The 18,926-nt window shown below is 34.9% G+C and overlaps 1 protein-coding gene across 4 annotated transcripts in view; it reads left to right on the forward strand.

The window, feature by feature from the left end:
- The window catches only part of LOC120069080 (uncharacterized), a 34,958-nt gene extending 16,278 nt beyond the window's left edge, over positions 1 to 18,680 (forward strand). For 3 of the 4 annotated variants that reach the window (XM_039020756.2, XM_039020757.2, XM_039020759.2), the window contains 4 exons: positions 914 to 1,043; positions 2,782 to 2,834; positions 3,873 to 4,055; positions 18,234 to 18,680. In XM_039020756.2, coding sequence (XP_038876684.1) covers positions 914 to 1,043; positions 2,782 to 2,834; positions 3,873 to 4,055; positions 18,234 to 18,383 — 516 coding nt within the window. In that variant the 3' untranslated portion in view covers positions 18,384 to 18,680. The remainder of the gene's footprint in view (positions 1 to 913; positions 1,044 to 2,781; positions 2,835 to 3,872; positions 4,056 to 18,233) is intronic. The other variant, XM_039020760.2, reaches the window with a different exon arrangement.
- The last annotated feature ends 246 nt before the right edge of the window (positions 18,681 to 18,926 follow it).

The following is an 18,926-nucleotide window of genomic DNA, read 5'->3' on the forward strand; positions in this document are numbered from 1 at the left end:
CCTTGCAAGACATAAGTTTAAATTGACAATCTTTTTGTCAATTGGAAGATTAATCGAAGCATCAGAAATAGAGACAACAGCTTCGCTTTCTTTAGTACTCTTATTTGTCTTAGCTTCTTGATGTAATTTAGATTTCTATAGCCTAGTTCTATATTTTGTTTGGTTGCAACATTCAGATTGTATTGCCTCATTAGACTACTCTTATTTTAGCCTTTGTTGGCATTCTCAATTTGTTGGATATGATAAGGGTGCTATGGGGGTGTCAACCTAGTTGAGATACCCGGGTGCACCTACTGATCATTTGGTTTCCTGATTGATTTCCTTGTATTTGCCTTTATTATCAAAGTACTCATCTCTTGTACTAATTATATTGATTAATAAAGACTGTTTCCTTTTCAAAAAAAAAGTCTCAGATCTATCCCACCGTTGCTCTGTTTGGCTCCTTGTTTCATTATTTTTAGCTTATGAAAGTTTTAAGCGCAATTGAAAAACTTCCACCTCCAACCAGCATGAAGGCTGTGCGAAGCTTCTTGAGGCATGCTGGATTCTATAGATGATTTGTTAAAGACTTTTCTAAGATAGCACGACCACTGAGTGCATTATTAGAGGCGGACAGAAAATTTGAGTTTGACAACAATTGCCTCAATGCATTCAGAGTTTTATTCTAGTCAATGTTACTTTCAAACATTATACTGATTCTTGCTATCATAGTGTGAAATTGCTTTTAAAATGGTATTGGTTTTAAGTAGGGGTGGAGATTTAAACATCTAACTGTTGGTCGAAGTTATAATGCTTTAACCAAATGAGCTATGCTTTGGTTGACATTTTTAAAATGGTTAGTGAAAATTTAAACATCATTCATCTTTTTTACCCTGTGACTTCATCTTGAACGGTTTGTTTCTTAACAATCCAGCTAATTGATAAAGCAAGAAAATTTCTCGGCCTATCTGTTCTTGAGAAGCATTCTGATGATGGTGGGATACTTAACATTAACATCGGAGATGCCCTTGATCCATCAGTCCGAATCTCTGGGGGTTATGCTGGTAAGGTCCTATTTTTCTCGGTTCTTATGGAACAAATGTATAATACATATAGTGTAAAATTAATTCTCTTGGACACAATCTTGGAAAATATTTTTCTTTAATGCATCTTACAACCTGGGACGCCTATTCAAAGGCTACCAGGCTACAAACCAGCCTTGAAAACTAAAACTAAAGGTAACTTAGACCCCATTTGGTAAACATTTTGACTGTGGATTTTATTTTTAAAATTAAGCCTATGGACACTAGTTCTACATCTTTCCTTTATTATCTTCTTTTCACCAATAATTTAAAAAATCAAGCCAAATTTTGAGAATTAAAAAAACTAGCGTTCAAAAAGTTATTGTTTTTGAAATTTGGCTAAGAATTCAACCATTGTATTTAAGAAAGATGTAAATCATTGTAAGAAATGTGAATGAAATAGACTTTTACTTTTCAAAAACAAAAACATAAAACTAAATGATTATCAAATGGAACTTTAACTTTTAGAAGTCATATACGGTAAAAAAACAGAACAACATGAAAACAGGGAGAAACAGAAAAATAAAAACGGAGTAATTCGAAACTTAAACTGAGAGTTACCTAAGTAAGACCAATCTTTTAACTAACACTTAATTACATAAATATATGCTATTCTCCCTCATTTAATTTTTTGACACATTTTTTTTATCTGGGGAGAAGAGTTCCATGAAAGAGGTTGGGCAGCAGAGATTTAAATGCTCATCACTCAATCATCCATCCATTATGATCAAATACAGCAGAGATTTATTGGAAGCCGGACTTCCATTTGAAAAAGTACAAGATGTTGCTAAGATGGGGAGTCTCAAAGAAGCACCCACTAGAAAGGTCCCAAAAGCTACAGAAACCATAGAGCAGCCTGTACAACGGACCCTTATTGTCTTAAATTTAGAGAGGAAGGGAGGAAGAAAAACATCTTGATATATGGGAGAGATGAAACTTAGAATTGAAATAAACTAAGATTACTCATATTCGGCGTCTTTGAATTTGCATGCCAACCAAATAATCCAAACTAGCCATCTAACCAACCTTACTGAAGGATTTTTTTCTTGCCAGAGAAGAATATCCATATGTTTCCTCCAAGAAATTCTCCTCCATGGCAGCTATTCAAGGCGGTTTTACATGTTTTGGCACCAAATATTGTTCGAGAACCAAAATTTCACCAAAATATGTGCCAATCTAATTCTGAGTGTGCAAACATGCCATGGGATTTGAAGCATGGATGCATATTCCTTAGCTACACGAGATCCTGAGAATTCAATCCTCTCATTCATCCTAAATTCTTTAATCACAATGACAGTTACTACTAAAAAAATATAATTTTACAAGGGATATTTGACTATTTAATTTTTGAATTAGTCATATCTCATACTAGAACCATCACAATCTTCTTCAATATCAGTTTTGTATTACGTCTTTTTATATTAACTAATTTCTTCTTTATTCTTTACTAGAAGCTATACTTTTCTTTTATATACTCTGACACAAGCATAGAGTCGGAAATGTTCATAGGAAGGGGCAAAATTGTACATGGAACTTTTTATATATGAAAATCTTTCTATTCTGAAAATTTAGGGAGGGGGAATTTTTGGAAGAACATTTTAAAATCTTAATTGTTAGATATAGATATATTTTAATATATGACAAATCAAGAGGGGAGAACTGCGCCCTTCTTTCCTTTTTTCTCCGCCCTTGTGCTGATGTGTATTTATATAATATTCAGGAATTGTTATTGACTTGTTTTCTGATGGAAAGATTTTACCTCAATTGCAACAGGTATGTACATTTTGCGTGTAATTATGGGTTTTGTGTTCCAATTTCTGTGTCTCACTCTAGTAATGTGCCAATGAACTAGTTGTAACTGTACCGATGATATTCCTTATGTACCTTGTGCGTGTAATTATGGCTTTGGTGTTTCAATTTCTGTGTCCCACCTTAGTAATGTGCCAATGAACTAGTTGTAACTGTACCAATGATGTTCCTTGAATAGATGTTCTTTTTTCTTTTTTTTTTTCTTCTTTTTTTCAAAAAAAAATTCTGAGTCTGGTTTAGAAATTTCATGCCTAATTCATTTACTTTCCATACAATAGGATATGTTGGAATTGCCTAATTTTCTTCCTACTGATCTTTTTGGTCCAAGGATTTGGTTCTATCATTTTTTTAAAAATCCTTTTTTCCCCTTTCTTTTGAACTAAAACCAACTTTTCATTGATATAATGGAAAGGAATCAATGTCCACGGAAATAAACTCCCAAAGAGAGTGAAAAAGAAAAATACAAACAGCAAATACAACCAAATATAGATTAGCCATGTAAATAAATAAACATTTAAAGAACCAAGAACTTTTCCAAAATCTTCATCTGAAGGACTTAGAGACTTTGTGAATGAATGATGAAACCATGAATAAGGCCTCCACCAAATACTGAAAACCAATAGCTACTTCAAATCTTCCAAATAAAACCAAGAATCGACCACCAACCAACAAAAAAAAAAAACCCTTTTAAAACTCATCATAAAGCAACTTAATACAGCACAAACAGACAGCTTCTTAGTACCAAATAGATTGATTTATCAAGCTCCCAAACTTCAAGCCATTTCTGGACATGACCCCTCGAACAGCTCTTCAGCTTTGCAAGAACTATTGACCCAATGAAAATAGTTTTGGAAAAATCATCACCAGCAAAGAAATAAAAGATCTCCTCATGTAAGTCGATCCAAATAACCCAGAGAAGACAAATCAAAACTTTGCAAAGCTAAACCATGACACTTTTCTTATGCATATGATGTTAATCTTTTAATTGCATTTCTATAATAGGTTGGCATGTGGTTGGATTTGAAAGATAGATTGATGGTTGGTGGTCGGCTCATGATAAATTGTGGAGGGAATGAAGTAGTCAACGTTACTGACAATGGTATATGCAGTGAAGTATCCTCAACCGATTGCTTCTGGCCAAATAATTCTGTGATTGAGGCTCTTTCAGAAGTATTTCCTAAACAGGTATGGCATGTTATTAAATTGTAAAAAAAAAAAAAGGCATTATTGTAGGGTTGGTTGCACAAATAACAATGAGGCCTAAAATAGTAAAAGATGTAGCACAAAGATAAACATATTAGGGATATAGCACAAAATTAGTGCCAGATATCACTGGCAACAACTATCAGTGATAGCTTTCAATTTGAAAAAATAAGAAGAAGAAGGCGAAATGGTGAGCTACGTGTGGGCTATCAGTGATAGCTTTCAATTTGAGAAATGTTAATACTTGATAGTAACACTTGAAATATTAGCTTTCAGTTTGCTATTAGTTATCAGTGGTTATCATTGGTACACTTTCATCAATTGGAATCAAACTTGAAATATTAACATTTATGACTATCAGTCACTATCGAAGATAGACCTTTATAAGTTGTTATCAACTTTGAAAGGAAACTATCAACTTTCAAAGATTAACATTTAAAGCTATAAGTGATATAAGTCTATCAATGAGAGGCCTATAAGTGACTACCATTGATATCTACCTAAGTCATATCACTAAAATCACCAAAATCATTAATATCATTCATTTAAATAATATACACCTTCGTTGATATGTGAATATCATTAATAGCTTCTATTAGTGGCTATCACCGATAGCTTTTAGCAGTGGCTATCAATGATAGAATTTCATCAAATGGAATGGACTTTTATATCATTGATGTCATCGATATATGGATATCACCTAAGTTCTCACCAACATCACTAATATAACTGATATCACTTATATCGTGGTTATCGGTAATGGCTTCTATCACTAAAGACATGCTATCAGAGATAACTTATGTCATTCCTTTTTACCATCAAATAACATGCTATCGTTAATAGCTTCTGTAAAAGTCTTAGGTTTGAGAGAGAATCAGAATACTGTATTCATTCACTAAAGATATGAATATATACAAGTGTACAAAGCATAGAAAGATATGAATATATATAAGTGTACAAAGCATAGAAAAGGAAAATATAACAAAATATTTACAATAATGGAAAATCCTAACAATAGAATTATAACACTCCCCCCAAGTTGGAGCATATATGTTAATCATGCCCAACTTGTTACATAGATAATCTATACGTCTTCCATCCAATGCTTTTGTGAAGATATCTCCTAATTGTTCTCCAGTCTTCACATATCTTGTAGATACCAACCCTTGTTGAATTTTCTCACGTACAAAATGACAATCAACTTCAATATGTTTAGTCCTTTCATGAAATACTGGATTAGACGCAATATGAAGTGCTGCTTGATTATCACACCACAACCTTGTCGATGTGGTGATTTCAAATCCCAACTCAACAAGAAGTTGATATATCCAAATCAATTCACACACAGACTGTGCCATTGCTCTATATTCTGATTCCGCACTTGAACGTGACACCAGATTTTGCTTCTTACTTTTCCAAAAAATCAAATTACCACCAACAAAAACACAATACCCTGAGGTTAATCTTCTGTCTTCTTTAGATCCTGCCCAATCAACGTCTGAGAAACATTCAATATTAGTATGACCATAATCCTTATATAATAAACCACACCTGGGAGCAGTCTTCAGATAACAAAGAATTTGTTCCAATGCAGCCCAATGATCGACTGTAGGGCATGACATGTACCGACTCACAATACTTATTGAATAGGCTATATCGAGTCGGTCACTGTAAGGTAATTAAGTTTTCTGACTAACCTTCTATATCTGTCAGGATCTTTTAACAATTCTCCATCTTTTATGAGCTGTAAGTTGGGCATCATTGAGGTACTACATGCCTTAGTCCCTAGCTTCCCTGTTTCAGCCAACAAGTCAAGTACGTATTTTCTCTATGATAATAGTATTCCTTTCTTGCTTCTTATTACCTCAATTCCTAAGAAGTATTTCAACATGCCCAAATCTTTTGTATGGAATTGACTGTGAAGAAAGGTCTTTAAGGACTGGATACCTAAAGCATCATCACCAGTAATCACAATATCATCCACATATATGACTAACACGATGGCACCACCCTCAGATCTCTTAAAAAAGGCCAAATGATCTGACGTGCTCTTCTGCATTCCAAAGCTTTCGATCACTTTGCTAAATTTACCAAACCAAGCTCATGGGCTCTACTTTAATCCATACAAAGATTTACGAAGGCGACACACCGTTCCATTCTCCCCCTGAGCAACAAACCCTGGTGGTTGCTCCATAATACACCTCTTCTTGAAGATCACCATGAAGAAATGCATTTTTAATACCAAGCTGATGTAAAGGCCAATGATTGATTGAAGCTAATGAAATAAACAACCTCACAGATGCCATTTTTGCTACAGGAGAAAAAGTATCAGCATAGTCAACTCCATAAGTTTGTGTGTAGCCTTTCGCTACAAGGCATGCTTTTAACCGAGCAACGGAACCATCAGGATTGACTTTAACTACAAACACCCATTTGCAACCGATAGCCTTCTTTCCTGTAGGGAGAGAAACTAAATCCCAAGTACAATTATCATCTAAGGCAGTCATCTCCTCTACCATTGTGGCACACCAACCAGGATGAGACAAAGCCTCATGAATAGTTTTAGGGATGGATACAGACTCTAAGGATGCAATGAATGAACATGTGGAAGACGACAAATGGTTATATGAAACAAAAGAGGAAATAGGATGAGCAGATATACGTTTACCTTTACGAAGAGCAATAGGGAGATCATCACTCGTTTCTGGATCCACTGACGAAGAAGACTCTGGTACAGGGCATGGAATTGAAGGAGGTTGTTGTCGAGTATAGACCTTAACGATGGGTGGAAGAGTAGAGGTAGCCACATGTAGAGATGAATCAGGAAAAGGATCGGGGGGAGAAATAACTGTGTAGACAAGGAAATCATCCTCTAATTCCTTATTCTCCCCCTAACTCTTATTCGGAGAGAATGATGGTGATGAAAAAAATGGGATGTTAAAAAAACGTGATATTAGGAGAGACGAAATATTTATTTAGACTCGGACAATAACATTGATACCCCTTTGGACACGGGAATAACCAAGGAAAATACATTTTAAAGACTTTAAATCCAGCTTGGTATGTAGAGGCCGAACATCCCGTACAAAGCAGGTACAACAAAATATTTTGGGTGGAATGGGAAACAAATGTTACTTGGGACATAAAGTACGAAAAGGTATCTCACTCTTAAGAATGGAAGAGGGCATGCGATTTATTAAGAAACAAGCAGTGGAAACAATATCAGCCCAAAAGGATTTTGGAACATGCATCTAAAACATAAAGCTCTGGTTGTGTCAAGGAGATGACGATTCTTTCGTTGTGCAACCCCATTTTGAGATGGAGTATCGACACAAGAAGATTGATGAAGAATACCATGGGCATCTAAATAAGACTTAGTGCATGAGAGAAATATTCCTTAACATTATAATCCGTAGGATTTTAAGAGCACCACTAAACTGTGTTTGAATTTCAACATGAAAGTTACGAAAATGAGAAAGTAACTCAGAATGACTTTTCATTAAATATAACCACATAATATGAGAATAGTGATCGACAAATGTAACAAAATACCTAAACCCTCCTTTGGACTTGTAAAACTCTTAGGTTTGAGAAATAATCAGAATACTTTATTCATTCACCAAAGATATGAATATATACAAAGTGTACAAAGCATAGAAAAGGAAAATATCACAAAAGGAAAATATCACAAAATATTTACAAGAATGGAAAATCCTAATTATAGAATAACACTCCCCCTCAAGTTGGAGCATATATGTTAATCATGCCCAACTTGTTACATAGATAATCTATACGTCTTCCATCCAATGCTTTCGTGAAGATATCTCTTAATTGTTCTCTAGTCTTCACATATCCTGTAGATACTAACCCTTGTTGAATTTTCTCACGTACAAAATGGCAATCAACTTCAATATGTTTAGTCCTTTCATGAAATACTGGATTAGACGCAATATGAAGTGCTGCTTGATTATCACACCACAACTTTGTCGGTGTGGTGATTTCAAATCCCAACTCAACAAGAAGTTCATATATCCAAATCAATTCACACACAGATTGTGCCATTGCTCTATATTCTGATTCTGCACTTGAACGTGACACCACATTTTACTTCTTACTCTTCCAAGAAATCAAATTACCTCCAACAAAAACACAATATCCTGAGGTTGATCTTCTGTCTTCTTTAGATCCTGCCCAATTAGCGTCTGAGAAACATTCAATATTCGTATGACCATAATCCTTATATAATAAACCATGCCTGGGAGCAGCCTTCAAATAACAAAAAAATCTGTTCCAATGCAGCCCAATGATCGATTGTAGAGCATGACATGTACTGACTCACAATACTTATTGAATAGGCTATGTCGGGTCGAGTCACTGTAAGGTAATTAAGTTTTCCGACTAACCTCCTATATCTTTCAGGATCTTTTAGCAATTCTCCATCTTTTGTGAGCTGTAAGTTGGGCATCATTGGGGTACTACATGGCTTAGCCCTTAGCTTTCAGTCAACAAGTCAAGTACATATTTTCTCTGTGATAATAGAATTCCTTTCTTGCTTCTTATTACCTCAATTCCTAAGAAGTATTTCAACATGCCCAAATCTTTTGTATGGAATTGACTATGAAGAAAGGTCTTTAGAGACTGGATACCTAAAGCATCATCACCAGTAATCACAATATCATCCACATATACAACTAACAAGATGACACCACCCTCAGATCTCTTAAAAAAGACTGAATGATCTGACCTACTCTTCCGCATTCCAAAGCTTTCAATCACCTGACTAAATTTACCAAACCAATCATGTGGGCTCTGCTTTAAACCATACAAAGATTTATGAAGGTGACACACCGTTCCATTCTCTCCCTGAGCAACAAACCCTGGTGGTTGCTCCATATACACCTCTTCTTGAAGATCACCATGAAGAAATGTATTTTTAATATCAAGCTGATGTAAAGGCCAATGATTGATTGAAGCTAATGAAATAAACAACCTCACAGATGCCATTTTTGCTACAGGAGAAAAAGTATTAACATAGTCAACGCCATAAGTTTGTGCGTAGCCTTTCGCTACGAGGTGCACTTTTAATCGAGCAACAGAACCATCAGGATTAACTTTAACTGCAAACACCCATTTGCAATCGATAGTCTTCTTTCCTGCAGGGAGAGAAACTACCCAAGTACAATTATCATCTAAGGCAGTCATCTCCTCCACCATTGCGGCACACCAACCAGGATGAGACAAAGCCTCATGGACAGTTTTCGGGATGGATACAGACTCTAAGGATGCAATGAATGAACATGTGGAAGGTGACAAATGGTTATATGAAACAAAAGAGGAAATAGTATGAGCACAAGTACGTTTACCTTTACGAAGAGCAATAGGAAGATCATCACCCGTTTCTGGATCCAATGACGAAGAAGACTCTGGTATAGGGCATGGAACTGGAGAAGGTTGTCGTCGAGTATAGACCTTAACGATGGGAGGAAGAGATGAATCAGGAAGAGTAGAGGTAGCCACAGGAAGAGATGAATCAGGAAGAGGATCAGAAGGAGAAATAACTGTGTAGACAAGGAAATCATCCTCTAATTCCTTATGCTCCCCCTGACTCTTATTCAAAGAGAAAGACGGTGATGAGAAAAATGGGGTATGTTCAAAAAACGTGATATCAAGATAGATTAAATATTTATTAAGACTAGGACAATAACACCGATACCCCTTTTGGACATGGGAATAACCAAGGAAAATACATTTTAAGGACTTTGGATCCATCTTGGTATGCTGAGGCCAAACATCCCGAACAAAGTAGGTACAACCAAATATTCTGGGTTGAATGGGAAACAAATGTTGCTTGGGGCATAAAGTACGAAAAGGTATCACCCTTAAGAATGGAAGAGGGCATGCGATTTATTAAGAAACGAGCTGTAGAAACAGTATCAGCCCAAAAGGATTTTGGAACATGCATCTGAAACATCAAAGCTCTAGCTGTCTCAAGGAGATGACGATTTTTTCGTTCTGCAACCCCATTTTGAGATGGAGTATCTCAACACAAGAAGATTGATGAAGAATGCCATAGGCATCTAAATAAGACTTGAGTGTATGAGAGAAATATTCCTTAGCATTATCACTCCGTAGGATTTTAAGAATACCACTAAACTGAGTTTGAATTTCGGCATGGAAGTTACGAAAATGAGAAAGTAACTCAGGACGACTTTTCATTAAATATAACCATGTAACACGAGAATAGTCATCGACAAATGTAAGAAAATACCTAAAGCCTCCTTTGGACTCAATAGGACAGGGACCCCAAACATCAGAATAGACTAATTCAAAAGGAGCACTAGCTCGTTTATTGACTCGAGGATACGAACTCAAACGATGAAATTTAGCAAACTGACATGACTCACAATCTAAAGAAGACAAATGTTGAAGTTGTGGACGAAGATTCTTCAACACAGAGATAGACGGATGACCCAAACGACAATGCTCTTCAAAGGGAGACGACACACTAGAGCATGTGATGGCCGTAAGTGTTTGTGGTTCAAAGATGTAAAGACCTCCAACTTCCCGCCCTTTACCAATAGTCTGTTTCGTCGTAAGATCCTGAAATAAGCAATAACCAGGAAAAAAGGAGACACAACAATGAAGATCATGAGTGAGTTTACTGATTGAAATTAAATTAAATAAGAAATTTGGTAAATTTAAAACTGATGACAAAGAAATTGATTCAGTGAGATGGACGATTCCTGATCCTAAAACTGGAGTGGAGGTTCCATCAGCTATAGTGACATTAGGTGACGAGATAGATGTACAATGGGTAAAGAATAAACCGGGGTTACCTGACATATGGTCTGTAGTGCCAGAGTCAATGACCCATTTTGACGTGGAGAAAAGAAGGCATTTAGAAATGTTACTTGTCTCTGCGATGGTCGTAATGGGAGTAGAAGATGATGCCTTCAATGACTCTTGATACTGCTGAAATTTAGCAAACTCCCTTGTAGAAATTGTAATTGACTTGTCAAGATTATCAGGAGTAGAGGCAACATGTGCAGAGGGTGATGGCATCCTTTGACCCTTATTCAACAATCTTCTGCATTCACGTTTCGTATGGCCAGGTTTATGACAATAATAGCAAACAACACCTCTTGGATTTGATCTCCATGAATAGTAGTTGGATCCATTCAACTTGTGTTCAGTTACTTTTGACACCATAGGAACAATCTCAGACATTACTGGTTTCTTATCAGCCATTACCTCAAAAAGTAGACACCGGACAGCAAAGAATCAAACCCTAATTTACCGAAGAGATGTCTACACAAGCAATGAGTATATCTATATATCCTAAACAAACACACCACTAAGAAGAACCAACAATACTGAGTAAACCTCACTGAAGATGGACGAAAAATGGCGACGCACGCGCCTACACGTGCCGGCGCGTGGACGGACAGCAGGTTGGAACAGGCGGCGCATGAGCCTCACGCGCTGGTCAGATGACAACCGAACTTTGGGGGTTTTTTAGATCGGCGGCTGGGCTTCTCTTTGGAATGGGCGGTGTCGAAAAAACAGCTTTTTTATTTTTATTTTTATTTTTATTATTTTTATTTTATTTTATTTTTTTTCCCGGCGGCGGCGACTAACGATGGCGAACGAACTGAAGACAGTGACTGTGAGTAAACTCACCTCTCCACAAAACCCTAAACGTATCACAAATGGGTTCTAAATTCTCAAACCCTAAGGTTCACAAAACCCTAAGTTTATTTAGAGAGCTCTGATACCATGTAAAACTCTTAGGTTTGAGAAAAAATCAGAATGCTTTATTCATTCACCAAAGATATGAATATATACAAGTGTACAAAGCATAGAAAAGGAAAATATCACAAAATATTTACAAGAATTGAAAATCCTAATTATAGAATAACATGACTCAACATAACATGGACCCTAAACATCAGAATGAACTAATTCAAAAGGAGCACTAGCTCGTTTATTGACTCGAGGATACAAACTCAAACGATGAAATTTAGCAAACTGACATGACTCACAATCTAAAGAAGACAAATGTTGAAGTTGTGAACGAAGATTCTTCAACATAGAGATAGATTGATGACCTAAACAACAATGTTTTTCAAAGGGAGACGACACGCTTGAGCATGTGATGGCCGTAGGTGTTTATGGCTCAAAGATGTAAAGACCTCCAAATTCACGCCCTTTACCAATAGTCTACTTCGTCGTAAGATCCAATAACCAGGAAAAAAAGAGACACAACAATAAAGATCACGAGTGAGTTTACTGATTGAAATCAAATTAAACGAGAAATGTGGTAAATTTAAAACTGATGACAAAGAAATTGATTCAGTAAGATGGACGGTTCCTGATCCTAAAACAGAAGTGGAGGTTCCATCAGTTATGGTGACATTAGGTGAAGAGGTAGATGTACAAAGATTAGAGAGTAAACTGGGGTTACCTGTCATATGGTCTGTAGCACCAGAGTCAATGACCCATTTTGACGTGGAGGAAAGAAGGCATTTAGAAATGTTACTGTCTCTGCGATGGCCGTAATGGGAGTAAAAGATGATGCCCTCGATGACTTTTGATACTGTTGAAATTTAGCAAACTCCTCTGCATAAATCGTAATTGACTTGTCAAGATTATCAGGAGTTGAGGCGACATGTGCAGAGGGTGATGGCACCCTTTGACCCTTATTCATCAATCTTATATATTCACGTTTTGTATAGCCAGGTTTATGACAGTAATAGCAAACAACACCTTCTGGATTTAATCTTTGGTTATTGGGATGATCTTTGGAGCTTTTTGATTCAAACCCCTTATTACCTCTATAATCATTTGTGCGCCCAATCAAAGCACTACTAGAATCAGATGACGTAATTGCTTGTGTCTTCTCGGTATGAAGTATTCGAGTGTAAGCTTCTTCCAACGATGAGATATTTGAGCTTGACAACACTTGATCTTTGGCCATCTCATATTTAGGTGCAAGACCTACTAAAAAACTCATGATAAACAACTTTTCACGTTGAGCCATTAGAACTTTTGGATTCGTGCTGATTGGCATCAAGGCATTGAATTCCGCACATGTATTTACAAACATCAAACACTCTATTAATATTCTCTTTCCCAGAATAAAGAAAATCCAAATATTCCAATAGTTCCTTGACTGATTCGCAATGATTTACTAGTTCAATGATTTCACGGTCAATAGAATTCTTGAATTGTTCCGCCACCAAATCTTTGCATTCTTGAATCGTCCCGCCACCAAATCTTTTTATTAGCATCAATCGGTGGCTCTTATGTGATGTTATCATCCATCTCCATGCTCCTAATAAAGTGGCGAACATTTGATCTCTATGAATAGTAGTTGGATCCATTCAACTTGTGTTCAGTTACTTTTGACACTATAGGAACAATCTCAGACATGACTACTGGTTTCTTATCAGTCATTACCTAAAAAAAATAGACACTGGACAACAGAGAATCAAACCCTAATTTACCGAAGAGATGTCTTTACAAGTAGTTAGTATATCTATATATCCCAAACAAACACACCACTAAGAAGAGTCAACAAAACTGAGAAAACCCACAGAAGACGAACAAAAATAGGTGGCACACGCGCCTACATGCGCCGGCACGTGGATCGATGGTAGAAAAGCAAGGTGGTGCGCGAGCCTCACGCGCTGGTAAGATAGAGTCCGGACTTTAGGGTTCTATAGATCGCGACTGGGCTCCTCGACAGATTGGGCGGTGCCGAACAACTACTTTTTTGTTTTTGTTTTGTTTTGTTTTTTTTCTGGTGGCAAACAAACGGAAGACGGCGGCTGTGAACAAAGATGTAAACTCACTCCTCCACAAAATACTAGACGTGACAAAAGCGGGTTCTAAATTCTCAAACCCTAAGGTTCACAAAACCCTAAGTTTGTTTAGAGTGCTCTGAAACTCTTAGGTTTGAGAGAGAATCAGAATACTCTATTCATTCACCAAAGATTTGAATATATACAAGAAGCATAGAAAAGGAAATATAACAAAATATTTACAATAATGGAAAATCCTAACAATAGAATTATAACAACTTCTATTATTGTAACATACTATTAGTGATAGCTTCTATGCATCCCACTTACACTTTAGTTCGAGATTCAACTTTATTAACTGAATTAATTAAGTTGGCTATCAATGATAGACTGCTATATGTGGCTATTAACTGTGAAAGCAATCATCAAAGATTAAGTTATCGATGACATAAAATATTAGTGGCTATAATTAGTCACTATCAATTTTGAAAGATTAAAACTTAAAGTTATCAGTGGCTATTATTGAGAAACTTTTACCATGATTATTAATAAAAGACTTTTATCACTAATAGGCTTCTATCGCTAATATCTACTCAAGTATCGATATACTGATATATGAATATGATTGATATCTAAGTTCTATCACTAATATCACTAATAATTGGTATTATCAATACACAAATATTACGATATCCACCTAAATTATATCATTGATTCACATAGTTTGTCAGTGATAGGAACTCTGTCACCAATAAACTAAGTCTGTTATTGATATCACAGGCTATTAGTGATAGAAGTTTATTACCGTTAAATTTCATACTTTTAAAGTCCTGCAAATAAAAAAGGAAGTCTCTTTGTAACATTCCCATTTCTCATTCCGTTTTTAAAAAAGATCTCAAATTTAAAAAATTGAGAAAAGTAGCTCTTTTAGTTCCTTGGTTTGAAACCTAGCTTTCTCCATTTTTTAAATCAATTAATTTTTAATTAAAAAGTAAAACTAAGCAATAAAAAAATTAACAATGAAAAAATTGAAGATTGAAAATCAAAATTAACAACGAAAAAAGAAAGAAAAAGAAATTAAAAAGTAAAAATAAGCAATGAAAAAAAAACAAAAAAAAAAAAAAGAAGCCAAATGAAAAAAAAAAAGGAATGAAGAACACACAGCAGGAGAGGAGAAGAAATAGGGGAAAAAAAGAAAAAAAAAAGAACGGAGAATACGGAGGAAAGAAGAAGAAAAAGGAAAAAAAAAGAAAAAAGAAAAGGAATAGGAATAGAGGAGGGCAAACTTGGAAATTGAAAAAAAATTAAAAGGTGGTTGGTCAACATGTGCAATTATTTTTAAATGGTGCTATATTGGTTGATATTTTCCCTTATTTTGCTTCCTATTATAATTTTTCTTATTATTATGCGCTATCTCGGCGTGTGAAAATTTGAAAGCTCCAACATTTTGCCATATATAATGTAAGGTGTGATTTAACCTTAATTTATTATATTGTTGGTATGAGGTCATCTTATGGTAGTAGTGATGTAGATTTGTTGGTTAAAATATCATTTTGGTCTTGGTACTCTTGGTTTTGTTCTATTTTAGTTTATACACTTTTAAATATTCAATTTTAGCCCTTGTACTTTTTGTTGTAGTTTATTGTTGGTTTTTTCCAAAAAGAAAAAAAGGTCTCTAATTAAGATTCCCTTTATAAATTGTGAAAATCTATTCACATAGTGTCTTTTCTTATATAAAAATGATTATTATTGTTTCACCAATTTTGATAGAAGTTTTATGAAATTTAAGAGGTATTGTAAGTATTGGTACTGCAATTTGGACAACTGAAAGTACTACAATTTAGTGCAAATATAGGTATAGAATATAACCCAAAGTACAATGACCATAGTGGTGTTTTAACCCAAATTTGTTGTATTTAAATTTAAATATTATCTTTTTTTAATATTAGTTTTTAGTCTAATTTTATATTTTTAATTATTTGTCTATGACACATTTTTATTTCTTTTTTTTAATTAAGGGAATCTCCTATTTTTCAGTTGGATCATTTTTATATATCCTAGCTTAACTATATTTGTTTTTGTAAATAGTTCCAAGGGAAAAGTGAATGAGAATTTTATTTTCTCTCAAAAGGTACACGATTTAGAGTTGAAACCTTAGCCATGAAAAAAGCCTTAGCCACCCTCCTCCACGCCATCTATTTTCCGTTGGCAATCTCTACTAGGTTTGTTCGTTACTTCATTTCTATCAATCATTCATTGTTTTCGCCGGTGTCTTTTAAAGCTCAAGACATAATGAAGCACAATAGTCTTTTGGGGCTTAAGTGCAAGGGGCAAAGAAAAGCACGGGCTTTTTTTCTAGGCGCACTATGTATAAAAATACTATATTAAGAAGAGAAAGCTTAGTTGAATTGGAAACATGAAGGAAAAAAAGATCTATAAACAAGAAATTTTGCATTTAGGTTCACTAAATTTGATTTTTTTAGTTAATAAAGAAGAAAACCCCTTAATTATTACTATTTTTTTCAAATAATAACAAATCCCAAGGCTCAACGCACGCCCGAGAGGTCTTTTTAAAACACTAGTTTGCGCTCTGGAAACACCAATCATGATTCGTAGTCGCTGTTTTATCTGCCATTGTCGTCTCCAGTATCACTAGTCGTAGTCTCTTTGATCTTTGAAATAATTGATGGGGAGCTTATTTTTTATGATCCTTCAGTAAAAAGATCTATTATTTTCATAAAAAGAAACGACATAGAACCAATTAATTCTCTTTCAATTTGCCCCTGGAGCTAATTGCAACTCATGGTTTCATGAACATCAACCACTCGTGTCTAGCCACACACATCTGGTTTTTCCAGAGTTTAGTAGATCATACTATTTTCTATAGACATTGGAAATGACAAGATGATTGTTTTAATGGTATCATCCTTAGAGGTAATGATGAGGCTAGACTAAATAGTTTTAATAAAAACCTAGCAAATGAATTCCAAATCAAAAGACTTTGGACTTTTGAAGTGTTTCCTGAATTCCTACGTCAGAAAAAGGTATTCTTGTCAATAAAAGAAAATATACTATTGATTTGCTTAAAGAAGAAAACTTACTTGGTTGTAGGAGAACAAAAATTCCTATGGAATCAAATTTAAAATTGCAGGTTGCGGCAAGGAAGAGGTAAAGATGAGAAAAATTCCAAAGACTTGTGGAACAACTTATTTATTTATCTCACACTGTCTAGAAATTGCTTTTAAGTTATTATGGCAAGCAAGTTCATGCATGCCCAAGGGCCATCTCACTTTGAAGCAATTTATAGGATCTTAAAATATTCATAAGGAACTTCAAAGGCATACTTTTTAAGAAGTACAACTACTAAATGAAATTTACACCGATGCTAATTTGGCAAGTAGCATGATAGATAGAAGATCTACTTTTGATTATTGTTTGTTTGTTGAAGGAAATCTAGTTACCAGGTGAAGCAAAAAGAAAAGTATGGTAGCTAGAAGTAATGATGAAGTAGAACTCAGGGCAGCCCATGACAATTTTGAGAGTTCATGGATAAAGGGACTGTTGGAAAAGTTGAAATTCTTCTAGATGGGTGCCTATGCATATTTACTATGGCAAAGATGACACAATCAAGTCCTTCGTGATAACATATCGAGCTTGATAAACACTTTATAAGGGAGAAGATTGATGTCAGAATAATGTGTATTCTTTATCTTCTAACAACAAAGAAAACTGTTGTGTATTCTGAACAACAAAGAAAATTGTCGGTGTGTTAACTTAGAAGCTCTCAAAGTTACGATTTGACAAGTTGACAATTGAAAATATCTCCAAACCAATTTGAGGGGGAGTGATGGTTTGTGCTTTAATGTATCTTTCACATACAATACCAACCATTGCATATTTTGTTAGATTTGTTAGACAGCATATGAGCAGTCCAAATGAATATCTGAATATCATATTGGAGGCTGTAAATAGGATCTTCAGAACCTTATAAGGCATTCTAGGTCACGATGTTGACCTATAGTTGCACATCTAAGTATAGTGGCAATTAAGAGATTTGTTTTATTTAAATTTGAATGTTATTTTTTTAAATTTAGATTAGATTACATTTTAATTTAATTTAATTTTTATGTTTTTAGTTATTTGTTTATCTTTTCTTTGATATGTTTAGTTAGATTCTTATTCTTCGTGTAAGTCATGATGTTGTCGAAATAAAAACTGATGAAATGTTAGACTTTAAGATTCAGTTAGTATCGCTTCATAATCATTTGGTATTTTGGACATAGAAATGTGGATAAGTATACAATTGCTGTGTACGCCTATGGTAGTCGAAGATCTCACTTTGAAGTCTTAATTGCAGTTGTGTTGGAAAAAATTGCCGAAAGAGAAGGGTGAGAATTATCTTGCTCTGACTGGACCATTTCCAGAATTGCACTCCTGGTCTGCTGTTGTTCCGGAGGCATTAAGAGCGAGTGTCAAGGAGTGGAGGCCGTACGAGCGACTTTCATGATCTACAACCTGCTCTTTGATTTGATGGATGAAGATGAATCCACAATTTGGAGTGTACTAGTTATGACGAAAACTAGATATGTTTGTAAAGACCATGTCTTGAATATTGTGAGTTAGAGTTGCTGTTTCGTATATTATGTTTGCAGCTCCCAGTTTCATTCTCTTAGTTTTGGTCATAAGCTACTATTTTGTATGGTATGGGGTATAGGTAGCATTGAAAGGGTTGGATCTTTTGATTGCTTTTATTAATCTCCTTGATAATCAATCCCATTATAACCACCTCAGGAAATTTGATCTATCTATTTGGGGATGTAAGAATTTTGATATTTGTTTATTTGGTCTCTGAATTTTTACAAGTTTTTATTAGTTGCCTCGATTTTTAAAAGTGAAATGAAATGCATTTCATTTTTTGTTTTTGATTTTTAAATTAAGCTAATAGACATTATTTTCACCTCAAAATTTCTTCATTTGTTATCTACTTTTTATCACTAGTTTGAAAAACCAACCCAAATTTTGAAAACTATAAAAAACAGTTTTCAAAAAC

Source organism: Benincasa hispida, chromosome 5 (genome assembly GCF_027475165.1).
Source record: "Benincasa hispida cultivar pf3 chromosome 5, pf3_genome.v1.1, whole genome shotgun sequence".
Taxonomy (NCBI): Eukaryota; Viridiplantae; Streptophyta; class Magnoliopsida; order Cucurbitales; family Cucurbitaceae; genus Benincasa; species Benincasa hispida.